We start from the raw sequence: 16,411 nt of genomic DNA, 5'->3' as shown, positions 1-16,411 counted from the left end.
TTACCCCAGTAATTGCTTAACAAAACACTTCTTATTTTCCTAAGCTTCGTATTTAACCACTAGATTTTCTGTTCCATCCTGATCCATTTATTTGTCCTAAAATGACTGTGCTCAGCAGGCAGGATGCTCTATTAGTTATGTGGCACACTACCCAGGAAGAACAAAAACCCGCATGTCAGTATGTGTATCCTTACCACAGGCAATAGTCCAGTATACCAAGGAGTCTGGCGCTTGGTAGAGGATTCGATATGGTGCCACTCTCGCACTTGAGTCCAGCACAACATCAAGAGTACCCACAAGGAGACCTACAGGACAGGAAACAATGATGCATATACAGTGAAGGATTGTCTGGGACCCCATTTGCTCCCTCCCTTCCCTCCTCCATTTCATCTTCCACGGGAAGAGATAGGTCTATGTATTCATTCCAATACACTTGTTCTTTCATGTTGTAAAGACGACTGACTCCACAGGGAAAGCTCTTCAGTTTCAACAAGGCTTCAACTTTTAAACATAAATTGATTCTAGCATAATGGCAGACAAAAAAAAAGCAGAAGGTAGCTGTTTTATAAATCCACGTTTAAACATTGTTTAATTTTCTTCTGCATTTCACAGGCTTTTGGCGTCCTGGAAAAAAAAAAAAGTCAATACACCCTAGAATGGCTCAAAATAGAACAGCTGACTAGGAAAAACATAATCCAAAGACTTCCAGCAAAGATAATTATGCTGTTTTATGGTCTGGCTCTTCAGAGTAGGAAGGATCAAAACACTAACAGTGAAGACGTTTTTCAGCTGAAAGGATACTGATGAAAGACAAAGCCACTCCATTTCCCCAAAGTAGCTTTGAAAATTCTTCACTACTGAGCACCAGTTGCATACCAAATGCTACCAGTACTCCCTAGTAAGATCTCCATGACTTCTAAATAGTAATAAGAAAAGTCCAGAATTTTAGAAGGGGATTTTAATAGGAGTGTTTTAATTTCAACTAGCTGTTCTCATCTTTTACTGTCAGTTTTACTAGTTCCCCATTCTGCAATGTCGTAAGTGGTACAGAAGGCTGCTTCCCTAGCTCTTCCTCTTTCAGACTTGCTAATGCATCACAAAGGTATAAAAAGTAGTACCCGTTTTTCATCTCAGTAGAACCGTTCAAACAAAACTGCAACTGTCATTTGAAAATACCCCACCTATGAGTGATTCTGTATTACCCAGTTTGATTTCTTATTTGTTTGAGGAAAAAATTCATATACAGTTTTTCACAGCCCAAATTAAATGCACTCTCTACCCATTCAATCCACTAATATCCACCATCTTTTAATCCAAGAATTCAGAAATACATGAGAAACAAGCCTGGGTATGGTATCAGGTCATTAGCAAGCAAGGCCAGAAAGGTGTCTGCTGATTACAGAATATGAATACAAAATAGTAACATATAAAATAGTCCAATGTTCATCAGCCAAGCTAGCTTTAGTAGCTACTACAAAATTTTACACCCCCACCTCTCACATCTTTTTGATTACTGGTGTATACAAACTCCCCCAATCAATACTCCACCAGCCTCCCTAGATACATCTTGACTCCTTTCAAACACAGCACACTGAAGTAGTTTATAGTGTTCTTTTTAATTTTCATCATCTTGCATCCTTTTCTGTTACATATACTCTCCATTCTACCATTACAAAAAACAAATACAACTCTGGTCCAGGAAACAATGTGTACACATTTCATTCCAGCAATGTGCAAGGATTCTCAAATGTGTAGAGTTACTAGTGAGTTTAAGAGTTTTTCCTCAGCTGGACCATGGATCAAATCAGATACTATGAGCTTCTCCTCTGGATTTGCTGCAAACAAGTGGCAGGGCTTATTCATGCTTTACAACTTCACTTGTCTACTGATAGTAATAAATATGTAATAGGCATGATGCAATATTAAATAAAGTTGTATACTGGCCAAATACACTCTTCTCTGGGGTGCAGACACACTATAAAGCCTCTACAATCTTTAGAAATACACTGATTTCTTTTCTCCTGCTGTTGCCAAACTTATTTGTGTGTGGATGGTCCTACCAATTTTGTCACTAGCTCTGGGAGGGTGCAACTGGGATAAACAGTTGAGGACCAAAAAAAAAAAAAAAAAAAAAAAAAAAAAAAAAAAAAAAAAAGCAGAATAAGCTCACTGACTGGCTTAGCAACACCAAGTTAAGAGCTGCTCCTTCTCCCTAAGACACTGAAGATAGGAGAAGAAGGAGGAGGAAAAAAAAATACAAAGCAAACCAACGTATGATGGAGCATTGGGCTAGCCAACATCAAAACAACAGACACAATACACGTAAAAAAAGAAGAGGAATAATTTCCATTGGTGCAGTGAGAGTTGCCCAGTCCCTTTTCCCTGGAAATAGGCTGTAGAAGTGTCCCTCCAGCAAGCTTAGAGGAAGAAAATCTACAGAACTCCAAAAGGATCTAAGGAAAACCCAAAGTTTAGCTTTCTGAATCAATTGCAACAGATACTTTATCACTAAAGTCTTACTTATATAATGGAATATCTGTTTCGACAGAAGATACATGTGATATTTCAAAAATAATTTATGCATTGTTATACATTAAAGCCAATCAATATTTACTATTCTAATCAAACAATTACCCTTATTGCTGTCTTTCAGGAACTGCTCCATTTTGCACTGTAGGTCTTTTTTCTTTTTTTAAATGCAGATTTGTGATGCAACCACAATGAAGTAAGAGCAGTTTAAATTGATAATCTCTCTGAGGAATTTCTAGCTGGAAACAATCAAAATAAAAGAAATAATTGATTTTAATCCTGTTCATTAACTATTCAAATAGCAAGTACCTTCTGAGCAACACTGAAGAAACAAGCAACTGAGAGCACATGTAAAAAAGAAAGAATCATATTGCTTAGATTAGATCATTCGTTGAGCAAATGCTAGTGAATTACCAGTTATCATACCAATATGACTATACCAATTGCAAATTTCTTTCCTTTTATTTCATCAGGTTTCTCACAAGATGTAATGAAACAAGGGAAGGAAATTCCGATGCAAGAACACTAAACCTGCAAGCCCTTGAATAAGCGAACAGTTCAAGAGCACAGATTTAAAGCACCTGTTAATAGTTAGTGGGATTAGTGCCTGACTAACTGATGACAGCCCCAATTCTGAAGGCACTCAAGCACAAAACCTTATATCTAGGATCAGCCCCACCAGACACCCATGCTAGATGTCTGCAGCAACCAGACATAGACATGGGAAGAGGAGGGGAGAAAGGAGAACATCTTTATTTTGTTTGATAGGACTTTTTGAATAAATTCATTTTTCTCTTTTGCATTCTTATGTCACAAAGCAAAAGAGCAGAAAAACATGCAGTATTCTCTTTCCTTTTTGTGAAACACAGGAATCAGCAGAGGAAAATCAGTCACAAATGTGATGTCGGAAACCAGCAAAGACACAGATGCAACTGGCTAAGAGAGAGGCCTGTGCAATTTCTCTTGCATCCTGTTACTGGAAGGACATACAATGCTCTGGATGGTATTACTGGACAGGCATTCTGTTACGTGATGCAATTTACACTGAGGGAAGAAATCATACTACAATTTACTTATCTGAACACTGTGCCTCACATTTAGTCTTAAGCAGTAGGGGGATGGGCAACAACCATCACACAAAGTGTAGAGATTAGTAGTCTGTGCTTGTGCATTAAATTATGATGTACTCTGCTTGTAACTTTATACTAGTAATCAAATTTCAAAGTGTTTTTAGCTAGAAGGGATTACTTCAACATGAAGCCTGATTTCCAGTATAACACAAACCCTCTTTAAGCTAAATGATTTCTATTTGACCAAAGGGCACTTTCCAGAAAGGTATGTCATCTTGATTTGAAGACTAGCCCAATTGATTCTGCCAGCTGGACTCTTCCAAACATCACTGCACTCTCCTCTCCTTCGGGATCTGCAGGCAGCGTCAGACTGCTTACAAATTGCCCACAAATGGTAATGAAATCAATGGATGACCTACAGAAGAATCAGGTTGGTTTATCTTGACTTACCACTACTGAAAATACACAAACTTTATACTACATATGAAGACAGATAATTGTAGAAGCTATGATGTTTTTAGTTGCTTGGCTATACATGTATTCCTGTACTTGATGACTGTGACAATTATTTGTTCCAGGTACGATCTCCCCTCTTTCTTCTCTTGATTTTAAAATATAACTACTGATTACTTGTTTCTCTCTCATAAAAATTTGCTAATTTATTCGCAGTTACTGATGTTTAAATTAAAATGAAAAAGCAAGGTTTTGCATCTTACATATGAACAATCAGTTTTCATTACAATAGGATTTCTTCCACTGACAAACAGTAACCCTTTATCACCAAAGGTCATGCTTTGACTTAAATTAAAAAAGGCGCATGCATGCACACACATCAAGTAGTTTTTACGGCTTTCTACAGTCCCTCTGACAGCAATCTTATGATTAACTTTGTGATCCTGCAATGCTCTACCCACTAAAATTCACAAGGTCCTCAAGGTAAATTGGATTACACAGTCAAGACTGAAGATCTGGATTATATATTACCTTTTGAATGCCATATTAAAGCACCAAAACCTATTTAGATACTGTTTATGAATTACAATGAATAACGACCCTTCAAGGCCTAAAAGACAACCATGGCTTTGTTGCACGGCTAATACTAACCAGCTCAGGACAAAATCAGAAAGTGACACTTCTAGTTCAGCTACAGCAACCCTCAGATTTGGGGTGTTTTCAGTTCAGACCAACGATAATATGATGCCTCCCTTCTTCAGTGCCGTAGGCAACTTGCACGAGCCTTGCCTAGACCTGAAAGGAGTCATTTTGCAGCTCGTGCAACTGCTGTATCTCATACTCACTGCCATCCAGGGACCTGCTCTCCTCCCCAGCTTGCCAGATGCCAAGCGTACGTTCTGGGGAGAAGAGAGAAGCTGCCTGTCCTTCGCCTGGCTCCTGGGAGCCCTCCGCCATTGCTGCCACACCCTTCTGCAGCTCCGCCTGGCGGCTACGGCTGCTGCACAAGAGCCTAGAGTCCAGCAGACACAGATGCTCGATGGGGAGCAGCCAGTAGCTCGAGAGTCACATACACCCTTCTGCTCCAGGGAGAAGCTGAAAAACAGTGCGAGCACCCCATAGCGCACATGGGCAGGGCAGAAGAGCAGATGTTCCTTATTTATTCACCTCTTCCCTTTCTTCTAACCTTTCAACTGCCACTGCTACTGGCTTAGCCTGGAGCTGGGACAGCAGAAGCCAGAGTATAACTGCTTCCTCTTGGCTTCCCACTCGTAGGGATATTCATTGTGTCATCCTCACCGAGTCTGTCAGAGATCTGAGCGTTACCACCTGGCGAGGGGTCCGTGCTTCCTTTGTTTCAGGGGCAGTTTATCTACAGGAGCAAGACTGCTGAGGATCATTTTCAATATACGCACAGCTCTTTTTGCTGTGCTAGTAACACCATCATGCAGGCCTGCAACAACAGAAATGTACCACATCGCTCACCATTATTATTATGACAAAACTTTACATAAATTGTTTCCAAAAGAAGGTGACTGCTGACAAACCATCATTTCTACATTAAACAGCCTGTCAGTCTCTCAAATATCTTCAGTAACAGATTTTTAATTTAAAAATACCTAAACAAACAGCATGCATGCATCTTTTTAGCACCTAGAGCAAATGTAGAAGTACACATTCCAAAAAAGGTAAGATTTAATACAGGTCAGACTGTGACTCTTGGAGCCATGCTGATGAACTATTACTCAGGTAGTCCCATTGATGTTAATAGTCTATTTATGCATGAGCTCAACCCTGCAAATTGGAATGTCTCAATACATTCCTAAGAAATCTTGCAAAATCACATGCTTCAGTAAGTTTTGTTTTTTAAAAACAGGCATACTGACATTCCAACACTGAATGAAACACATTCTACTTAAATGGTTCCTAATACTTAAAGCATGTTGAAGACCCTTTCTCTTCCCACTATGTGGAATAAACATGGGATGCTCTCTGGTCCTAACTCTGAACACCGATGGGACCCATTTGGATTGCAGACTTGGGCTGATTTCTGAAAAAGCCTCATTCAGTAGGGTTGATTCACACTGCGGTTTCATCCTGAGCATTTAACTTAATATTGATTTCACAGACAATGAACAAACTCTTCCTAAAGCTTAGACATTACTTCCTGGATTGCAAGAACAATAACTCATAGTAATACATAGCTAAGATAGAGACAAGCTTTTGTTTTTCCTAGTCACTATAATGAATCATTATTTTTTCATTCTTTCTCAAGGTAGTCCACGTGTTTATGTAATCAGCTCACTCATTTGTTATTACAGGAAGAGGGCATCCAATTACTTGTCTGTCAAAACCCAACCTAAACAACAATCTGAATTCCACAGGCAGCATTATAGACATATCCTTTCAAATGAGTCATCAGGTCTATTTGATTTCATGGGACAAACCAAATGAATAGTAAGTATCATATACCACTGAAGAATAATCAGTGTTAAATTTCCCATCTTGGTAACAATATCCACAAAAGTATGAAAATATCATGGTGAATACCACCCTTGAAATTTTATGATGGAATAGACAGTTCTGCATTCTGTGTGTGCATTCATTTAGAAAAAGGGGTGGGGCAATAAAATCCCTAAATACTTCTTTGATAATGGTCTTCTCATACAAATTATATAGCATTGGTTTATATGTACATGTAGCACTGCATCAAGAAAAAAAATTCTTTCTTTGAAATTAAAGCCTAAAATTTGTTAAGTCTCCCTCAATGACTGCCTTCATTGCTCTTTTTCTCCCAAAAAACTTTACAGGACATTGATTTGCCTATCGAGAGATTCCTTTGTGCCTAAGTTTTTCAAATATCTGCAGTGAAACTGACTCAGGGAAGTACTGACACTCTGCTGACATTTAGCAAGATAAGCAGCAAAAACAGTACTTGTTCTTTCTGTCTTCAAGCTGAGGAATACAAATGAGAGAGAACAGATTTAAAATCTAACAAAATCTTAGGAAAAAAAAAATACAGTACTCAGGAAGGGCCAGTGTGATGATCTAGCTCAACTACTGCCAGCATAAAGCAGTAAAGAATAAAGTTTTCATCACCCCTTGAAGTTTAACAACTGCAATTAAATTAGATTATCTTCTAGAAATCACAACAGTGATCAGCAATTGAAAATCTACCACAAGTTGCCAAGGTGTCCAAATGACTCATGGCCATCTCTTAAAATCTATATTGTAATTCTAATCTAAATCTATGTTTAGACTTTTAGCTTTTAGAATTTCTTGTGATTTTGTTAAATTGAAGAGCCTTAATCATATCATTAAGATATGACCATATTGGTCAATATTATCTACTAAGCTTCATTTAAAAATACTTTAGAATTGTAAAACTTTGCCACCTTTCTCCTTGGAGACAAAATCGAATGTATGCACACAGATGAAAAGAATTGTCTTAACTTACACCAAGGTCAAGTTTATAGACAATGAAACATCTAAGCGCAGTTAACTCACAAATAATACATTCAATGAATAGATGTCCCAGAAACAAACCTACTAGATACAAAACAAAACTCTAACAGAAGTGGGAAAAGGCTGGGTACAGAGATGAGTACCAACAGGACCTACTAGACAATTACAGGTATATGAAGGGTTATAGATCAGAAGAAACAGACATTGACAAAAAAAAAAAAAATCTCATGCACCTGGAGAAAATAAATTTTGTATTACATGGTAACCACATCTTGACCTTTAAGGTCATGGAGAAGCAGTGAGAAGAGAGATGGAGTTAACACTTGTTTCCAAGGCACTTCTATAATAATAATAATGATAATTTAAAATAATTATTTTATATCTTACATATAAAATCAATTAGAATAATAGCCAATAATTTAAAAATAACAAACAAGATATTAGTAAAATATCAAAACTCACTCCTTCGAATTTTGTTAAAAAACAGCAACAAAACCTCGAAAAAAACACACTTGGGGAAAGTCAGAGCCAAGAACCATCAACAAAACAGAAGGGAAGCCACTGAATTTCACTTGTGTTCTTCTTAAATATCCCATTCCCTCAGAATAGCGTAAGCAAATTAAACACAGTTTCACCTTATGGTGAAATTTAAATCAACTACATCTGCACCAACATAAGATTCAGGTAAACTACATAAGATTCATGAACAAATCGAGTAAGTATGACCAATTTTAAGAAGAACTGCCAAATTAGGAGGAAAACTGACTGTAAATTGAATTTAGACAAGAAAAAACATCAATGAGACAAAATTGAGAACCGAAGCATTTACAGTAAGTTAATTCAGCCTGGACTAACGAACAGTCCTGAAGCACAGCATGATCAAATACAAGCTAAACCTCAGGAGAGGCAGACAGGTTTTGGAAGAAGTAATGCAGACTAACTGTCCTGATGAATACCAACACAGACAGAATCAGACTTCAATAAGCTATCAGAGAGGTGTTTTACCAGAGAAAGAATGTTGAACAGAAAATCCAAGAACTCTGGGTAATGAAATACCGGAAAATGGAAAGGGGAAGCAGAACACAGAACAGTGAGGAAAGAACCAAAAATATGTAGAGAACTTACTAGCTAAAAAGGAGGCTGTTGTGGTGGTAGGAATTCACAAACCCATCAGACCAAATGGATCAGAACCATTCCAAAACTTCAGAATAAAAAAAAATAAAAATGGTGCAATGAGAAGTTCAGACTAGAGTTTCTCTAACTGGAAAGAAAACCAAATATGATTTTGCATAAATCCTTCAGGATCTAAGCCCACATTAGCACTGGATTTGAAGGCAAAGTATAAACGTCGAGTATTGAATGTCAACATAGATCAGACTTCAGAAGTATGATTAGCAATTGCAGAGCTGAGAAAGACCAAAATTTCACAATCAAACTATTAAAACTATTTATACACCTTCTATCTTAGTATTTCATTAAATTCAGTGGCAGCAACAACTCTGGCCTCTAATAAGAAAAAGCTACATTACAGAGTATGATCCTATGAGGGATCAAAACAGCAGAACATTTTTTGAGAAGAACAGAGAAAACTGAATTGATCCTGCACACGCCAAATGTTTACATGAAGAACACAAGAATGTGTGTGTTTTAATCCACTTTCAAAGGCATGCAACAGTCTATACCAGCCTAACTTGTGAAACATTTTTTTAATTCTACAAAACTAACTGAAAATGTCAAATCCATGAGGTGCCTCTGAAATATGATACATTCTTATATAAGTAAGTAACTGGATATTAGAGTGATGCAAATATGAATACTGTTGTGGAAAAGTGACACATTCTCTATACACCTTTTGGTATGGTACTAGGCAATAACAGCATACTGTAAGTGACGCAAACTGTTGTATAATGCAGAAAATTACTAAGAAGCTTAGACTTAACTATATATATTCATCTATATGTCTATCTATATATAGATATAGATGACATAGCAGGCCCAGAAAACATCTTTGAATTCCAAGCATCAAGCAACAGCATTATGTTAGAATGCAAAAACAGCAAGTGACAAAGGAGTTCAGAGGCCTTGATGGGTCACACTACTCAAAGGGTAAAAGATGAAGCAGCATCAAGGATAGGAAAAGAAATCTTTCACCAAAAAGCAATACAGTATGGAAGCAAAAGCTATGCTGCACCAAGCAGCACAGACTTTTCATCTCGATCACTGTATCTGTGCAAACATTATACTGTTTGTAAGAACTGGGGATCCACAGAAGCACAAGACTGGACACCTTCCAGATAAGCATATCTGGGAATTCAGTACAAAGACTAGTGAGCCAATCCAGAGAATCAGACAGCAGTTCAACTGCCCATTTCTAGACGTTTGGATGACATCTCAAAATGGATATCATATGGTGTGAAGAAGCAAGTAGAGCTTGCTCTAAAAAAGAATCCTAAAATCCTAATCCTAAAAAAGAAAAAAGAAAAAGAAAACATGCAACAACAAGAGGACAATTTGTAACAACAGAAGACCAAGGGGAGTGCGAGAGACTCGTTTCCACTCCATGATCCAGAATGCACATGGAAAGCTGATGGATAAACTGATCACTCATAAGCTATGCTAACTGTATACATTTTAGTAACTGCTTTTTTTTCTAATATTAGGAAACACATGCTCCTCTCTGAAGTGTACCAAGTGTTAAAATCTTAACTGCTTTAGTCAATATGGAGAAAAAGCATCAAGTTTGTTAAAGTGTACAACATCTTTTTATGAAGATAAACGATATACTGGCCAAAAGCTTTTCTAAACCTCAAACATCAGCAGGTTTTTAAGCTATCCTTTCCTCAATGCTCCAAATTGAGAGGATGAAAACAAGGCAAAATTCCTTCTCCAAATTTGGGCTCCTAACTATACTGTTCAGGAAGGCTACAGAAAAGTGTTCTGAGTTAGAACACTGTCACAGTATTAAAAAATTGTATTAGACTTGACATTAGAGGCCAGCATCAGTCAGTCAAGACCAGAATCTTTCCTTTCTGCCTTTCAACTGTGGAAATTATATGTCAACCCCTTCCACAAAAAATATCTGGTGAGAAAGACAGTACTTTTTCAGTTACTTTTATCATCAGAAATCAGCAGCTTTCCTTCTGCTCTCTTCTGCTTAAGTATTAGAATCACTGGCAACATCTCATGGACTCACAAACCTGCACTGACTCTCACACACGAGCTGTTGCAGCTGTAAGCATAAACATCCTACCTGCAAAATAAGTCACTCCTAAGAAACATAGCTCTTGCAAGCTAAGACGAACAAGTTATTTGCCTGGGGATTCAAAGGGATCTTACAATAACAACATCTTAAAGAAAGCGACTTAGAATTTCATGTTTCACACACAAGTGTATGCACATACAAAAAGAAGCACAACACAGTCACATAAACTAATCCTGCCACACCCTCAATCTCTGTTCTTGTAAACTGTAGCAAAAGCATTTGTTATGCTGTCAACTATTAGCTGCATTAATTTCTTGAAATACTGTTTTCAAGTAAGTTTGTCAAGCACTACAAGAACACAGCAGAAAGCAAATGGAGACATTGTAAATCTATTTCACTTCACAATTAAGTATATATCTCACAAATAAACATAAACCTTCCAGTTATTTATAAAACTTAAGACATAATCAAGATCCTTACATCCATGGGTAATGTAAGGCACAATGCCCAAATCACTGGAGAGATTAGGTTCATGTTCTCTCCACCTTCCTCTGCTCCAGCTGATATGGGTTGCAAATGCCAGAACACAGTGGATCCTATTGGGAACAAAGCATTTCATACAGGCCAAGCTACCAAGCTGATCAAGGGAGATAGCTGACAAACAGGCAAACTGACAGCTGTCAAATAGTAGACTAGGTATTAAAAAGAGAAGATTAAAGACAACCAACACCACTGAGAAAAATAAGACAACTAAAAAGAAGGGCTTTTTCTCGTTGATGAACAAAAGGAAGATCAAAGTCTTGACTAATGGCACTCAAAAGCAAAATATAGGCTAGGCATTACATGCAAAGCATGAAATGATTTCATTATGGAAACTATTGATCAACCATCAAATGCATTTAAAGCAGGAAAGTACATTTTTGCTCTTGTCCTGGAAGAGTAATGCAGGACAAAAGGTTTACAGTGAAGCTATTAAAATCCAATCTACAAGTTTTCCCCATTTTCCTTTTATTTAAGAGGAAAAATAAAACTCAACTCTTAAATTAGGGCATACTTATTAAGGAAAGTTGCACTGGTGTTTGTCCGAGCCAGTCATACAATTATTCAAAAGAATGTGGGCCTTAATTTAGTATAAAATGGCTTCATACAGCTTAGCAGAAAAGCTGAAGCTCTTAGGCAAATTAATTAGCTGCATTTTATTAGTAGAAATGACTTCTAGGGACTGATTAGGCACTGTCCTAAAACTTAATCAAGCAGGTTCTAGCTTCTAGCAGCTTACAATCCGATATTAATCTAAGTGCCATAAGTATTTCTAAAGTCCAAATGAGTATTTAAACAGAGGAAGCTCTCTTGTTTAAGTTATATAAATCCAAGTCAAAGGCAGCAAATCAGTGCAGAAAAGGCTGAGATTTCACCCTTCCCCCAGACTGAATGCCTTTCCAGCAAAGGGTTACTACACTCAGAGGGGAGCCAACAGAACAGGTGAGGTGAACATGTTCTTCTGCTTTAGCAGAAAGTCAGCAGGAACAACTTCATTTTGAACAGAGGTGTGTGAATGACACCTACAAGATCCATTCTCCTGGGCTTTGCTCTGGTGGTGGTAACCTGCATCCATGGGAGGATAATAAATAAGGAATGAAGGACAGGTAAGTCTGAGACCCACTGCAGTCATGTCCACAGCGACTATCAGCCTTTAGCCCCAGCTGCACAGCCAAAACTCCCAGCAGCAGTGTTGTTAAGGAGTGCTGCCCCACAGCCTTCTCCCTCTCATACCCATTCTCCCATACTGAAGTACTCGGGCTCTTCTGCTACATCAGCGCAATGAGATTACAGTGCAGCCACAAGTTAAGATCATCAAAATTTAAAGAGCTAATGGAAGGAAAGATGAGCATTAGTCTTAACCCAGATCAGCTTGCTGATTGTTCAGTTTCATGGCAAAGCTGGATTTGATGGCAATGCCAGTGAATCAATGCTTCTCACTGTCAGACCATGGTTTAAGTTACACTAGTGAAGCCATTTCATGTTGATAAGCCCATATGTTCATTAATTTGAAAGCCAATTGTCATTCTACAGTTTAAGACAAACTGCTTCAAGAGTCAATAATGAGGAAGCACATACCAGCAGAAATTAGATCACAAGAAAAAAAAATGTAACAGCTGTATATATATCCTCTTTGCATGTACAAATTCAGTACACTCCCACCACAGTGAAAATCTGACATACAGCATTTCTAGTCAACTCTAAGGACAAGTGATCTGGTTTCCTGCAGTTCCTGGCCAAGTTTTGTATGATATTCAAGGGTGGATGACTTTTTAAGGGTATACTTGAACAAACTTCAGTATTACGTTATTACAGACAGAGGAATTATGGGGGGGAAAATTGAAGAGATTCATTCTTCTATTTCTCTAATTTGGATCACATAGCCTCCAGCTCTCTCATTACAGTTCTTTCTTTATCATCTACAGAATTTCCACAGGATTATCCAAAATGCTATCCTTATTACAAACTACACACCCTATTGACAGTTTCAGCAGTTTTATTTAAAAAAAAAAATCTCAGGATTGGTTAAGTCCCTCAACATTTTCCTTTTAGTCAGTCTCACCTATTAAGAGCAAGCCGTTGTCTTTCTTGGCCTGCCTGGGCCCTCAATGGGTAGACCACAGGTGTTACAGCAACGGGCACGCTATTCTAGTATTGCTGTTTCCAGTAAAACTAATCATAAGCTCCACTTATTTTTGTGCCTACCAGGTTGGGAGTGCCCCAACAACTCTATTGCCATCTTTCTTCTCTATGAAGGCTGTTTCCGCATGCTTGCATGATGGCTACTCGTTTAGTTATAGTTCTAGCAATATAGGGAAAAAGGCTACAACTTTTTTTTAAAACAGCCCCCGCCCCACACACCTCATATAAACAAACAAAAAATTTAGGATTTCGCTATATTGTTGCTCTTTGTTGTCATCCTCAGCGATTCCAGGCAAACCACAGACAGCAATACCAGCCACATGGAAAGCAGTTTACAAAATATGCATATAACTTTAGCGCTCTAGATCAGTATTCACTATATGGACTGCATCCACATAGTCAAATAACCGATACACTGCACTAAAACTTAAATTTCAAGGGAAAAAGACGTACAAAGACAGAACTATTTCTGTACTCTGACCTCCTACCTGTCTGACTACCTACAGGCTTACCTGAGCTTCACAAAAGAAGCAGCACACATTTACAAATCTTATTTGCACTCAAAGAAATAAATCTTCAAGAGTTGTTCCTCACTTTGTACAGTTATATCACCATCAGACTATCATGCATACTACTGCAAGAAGGCTTAGATATACATGCATTCTACTGGAGAAAAAAACTAAAATTCTCCAAATAAAAAACAAAAAACAAAAAAACCCACAAATTCTCCCCAGTAATTGAGAGATATTTGGGACACTGACTGGGTTTCTCAAACGATCTCTAATTTAAAAATGACACAGCCTCACAGGCATGAGGATGCCCAGTCAGACCACCTCCATGAGACAGACAGAAACCTTTGGAAGCAGGATCTAGTTTTCTTAAACAAAAGAAAACGAACAGTAGTGGAGAACCCACTATAACTTTTGGTAACGCTCACCAACAGTCAATTACTCTAAGTCTGTATCTATTTTTCTTATTTTTAGGCATCAACATTCAGCCACTGAATCTTGTTATATCTTTAGCTGTCATACTAACAAACCTCCTGGTTCAGTATCCCTTATGAACATGATAACTAAATCACATCTTCGATTTTCTCATTAGTAAATCCTAAACTGCTTCAGCGTTTCATTGTCAGGCATCTCTTCTAGCTCTTTAACCACTGCACTAAGATAGCAGAAGAAATACTTAGTGGCAGTTGTGTAACCTATGAAAGGCAAGAATGCAAACAATTCCTTGGTAAATACAGTGGTGGTAAACTTTTGAAGTGAGGAAGATTTAAAAGGATTTGTCAATCTTGTTCATAATTTCAAAGATAAAAGTCAACCAACAGTCAACATGGAGTGATCGCTGGTCACTTCCTATGCAAGAATGAGGTGGGTACACTAATGAACACCACCAAAGTGCACTGAAGACCTCAAGGGCCTACATGAAAAAACACTTTACAGTGGTGCTTTAGTTGACTGTAAATTATTTACAAGTCTGTAGAGTATTCAAAGACTGAACAAACATTTGATCTTTTAGCAAATATACAGAGAACCTTGAACCAAACATACGCAATCCATATGTTTATTCTAACTAGTCTAAAGCACTTATTTCAATGCAAGTGGGCAAGGAAGAAATCAGAGTCTTCAGAGATCAAGTCTGACTAATTTCTGTCAATTCAAGTGGCACTGGTGGTAGCACTATTGAGTTCTGTATTCTCTATTTTAATAAAAATGCATATATATTGATTACAAATAATGAAAGGTCTTGACAAACACATGCACACATTATTTTAGAGACCAAAATGTACATGACCAAACCTCCACAAAGGTGTTTTGAGCTGCCAAGGGTTGAAAACAATGCATTCAGGGAACATACCTTACCAGGATACCCCAAAGAAGAATACAGGGGATGCAAAGCAAACCTGTTCTTGTGGCAGGTACTTACAAATTACAACTTTGTCTCGGTTTAAAGGATGAGAAGTTCAAAAACAGTCCTCCGTGAACGTCCCTAAGTCACACCCTAACCTATGAAGGCATCACATGCCCCTGACCAGCTGGGCAAAGCCTCAGCTTCCCCAGCAGGCGCAATGGGCACAAAACCTAAGGAAACCTTGCACTGGTCCAACGTGAAAAGGAAAATAATAATAAAAGATAAAAAAGGACTCCAGGGTCTGTGGCCTTTCCGCAGCCCTCACACCCCCCCCCCCCCCCGCCCCGGCTCCGCCGGGGAACGGAGGCCGTGCGGAGCGCGGCGACACCCGCGCGAGGCAGGGCCGCTGCGCCGCCGCCCTTACCCGCCAGCCCGCCGCCGCCGCCATCGCCGCCGTGGCCCTTCCTCCGCTGCAGGATGAAGTAGGGGTTGGCGCGCTCCGTGACCCACAGCGCGTTGGCCAGCAGCACCTCCTCGGGGTTCACCCACATGCTCCCGCCGCGCCCCCACGGCGGCCCGGCACGCACCGCCCGCGCCGCCGCTCAGGCTCCGGGCGCATCACACGCCGTGCGCGGCCGCGGAAGCAGCGGCGACGGCAGCGGCGACGGCGGCAGCAGCGACATGTCCTCAGCGCTCTCCTCCCGCCCTCCGCGCGGCGGCCGCGGCGCCCGGCAGCGCCCGGCACGGCGGTGACATCAGCGCCGCCGCCCCGCCCCGCCCGGCCGCGCGCGGCGGGAGGCGGGAGCGGGGGGCGGGGGGCGGGGCGCCCGCACCTGCGCGCGGGGCGGGGCCGCCGCTGACAGGCCCCGACAGCCGTTTGCGGCGCGCGCGCGGCCGTTGCAACGGCCGGTCACGCGCGCTACCTCTCAGCCCCCCCCCAACCCGCACACACACTGCGGGCGCGGGGAGCGAGCCCCGGGGCAGGAGGCGGCGGCGCTGCCGCCGGTGCCGTCGCTCGCGGCGTACGCAGCCTCCGCTGCGGCAGCTGCGCCTCCGGCGTTCGCCGGGACTGCACCATAACGGAGCCTTAAGGTTTTGGGCGCCTCTCTGAGGGCCTGGGAAGGCCTAAAGTAAACCGATGCCCTGTGCCCAGTAC

General features: G+C 40.0%; 1 protein-coding gene across 4 annotated transcripts in view; it reads right to left on the bottom strand.

Annotated features, from left to right (window-relative positions):
• The window catches only part of TBC1D9 (TBC1 domain family member 9), a 56,118-nt gene extending 40,264 nt beyond the window's left edge, over positions 1-15,854 (bottom strand). For all 4 annotated transcript variants that reach the window (XM_062573947.1, XM_062573948.1, XM_062573949.1 and 1 more), the window contains exons 1-2: positions 15,680-15,854; positions 195-305 (exon numbers count right to left, since the gene is read on the bottom strand). In XM_062573947.1, the coding sequence (XP_062429931.1) occupies positions 195-305; positions 15,680-15,806 (238 nt within the window). In that variant the 5' untranslated portion in view covers positions 15,807-15,854. The remainder of the gene's footprint in view (positions 1-194; positions 306-15,679) is intronic.
• Positions 15,855-16,411: the final 557 nt, after the last annotated feature.

This window comes from Rhea pennata, chromosome 4, assembly GCF_028389875.1.
Source record: "Rhea pennata isolate bPtePen1 chromosome 4, bPtePen1.pri, whole genome shotgun sequence".
Classification (NCBI taxonomy): domain Eukaryota; kingdom Metazoa; phylum Chordata; class Aves; order Rheiformes; family Rheidae; genus Rhea; species Rhea pennata.
The sequence above is the reverse complement of the archived record's forward strand: the minus strand, read 5'-3'. Positions and strand labels throughout refer to the sequence as shown.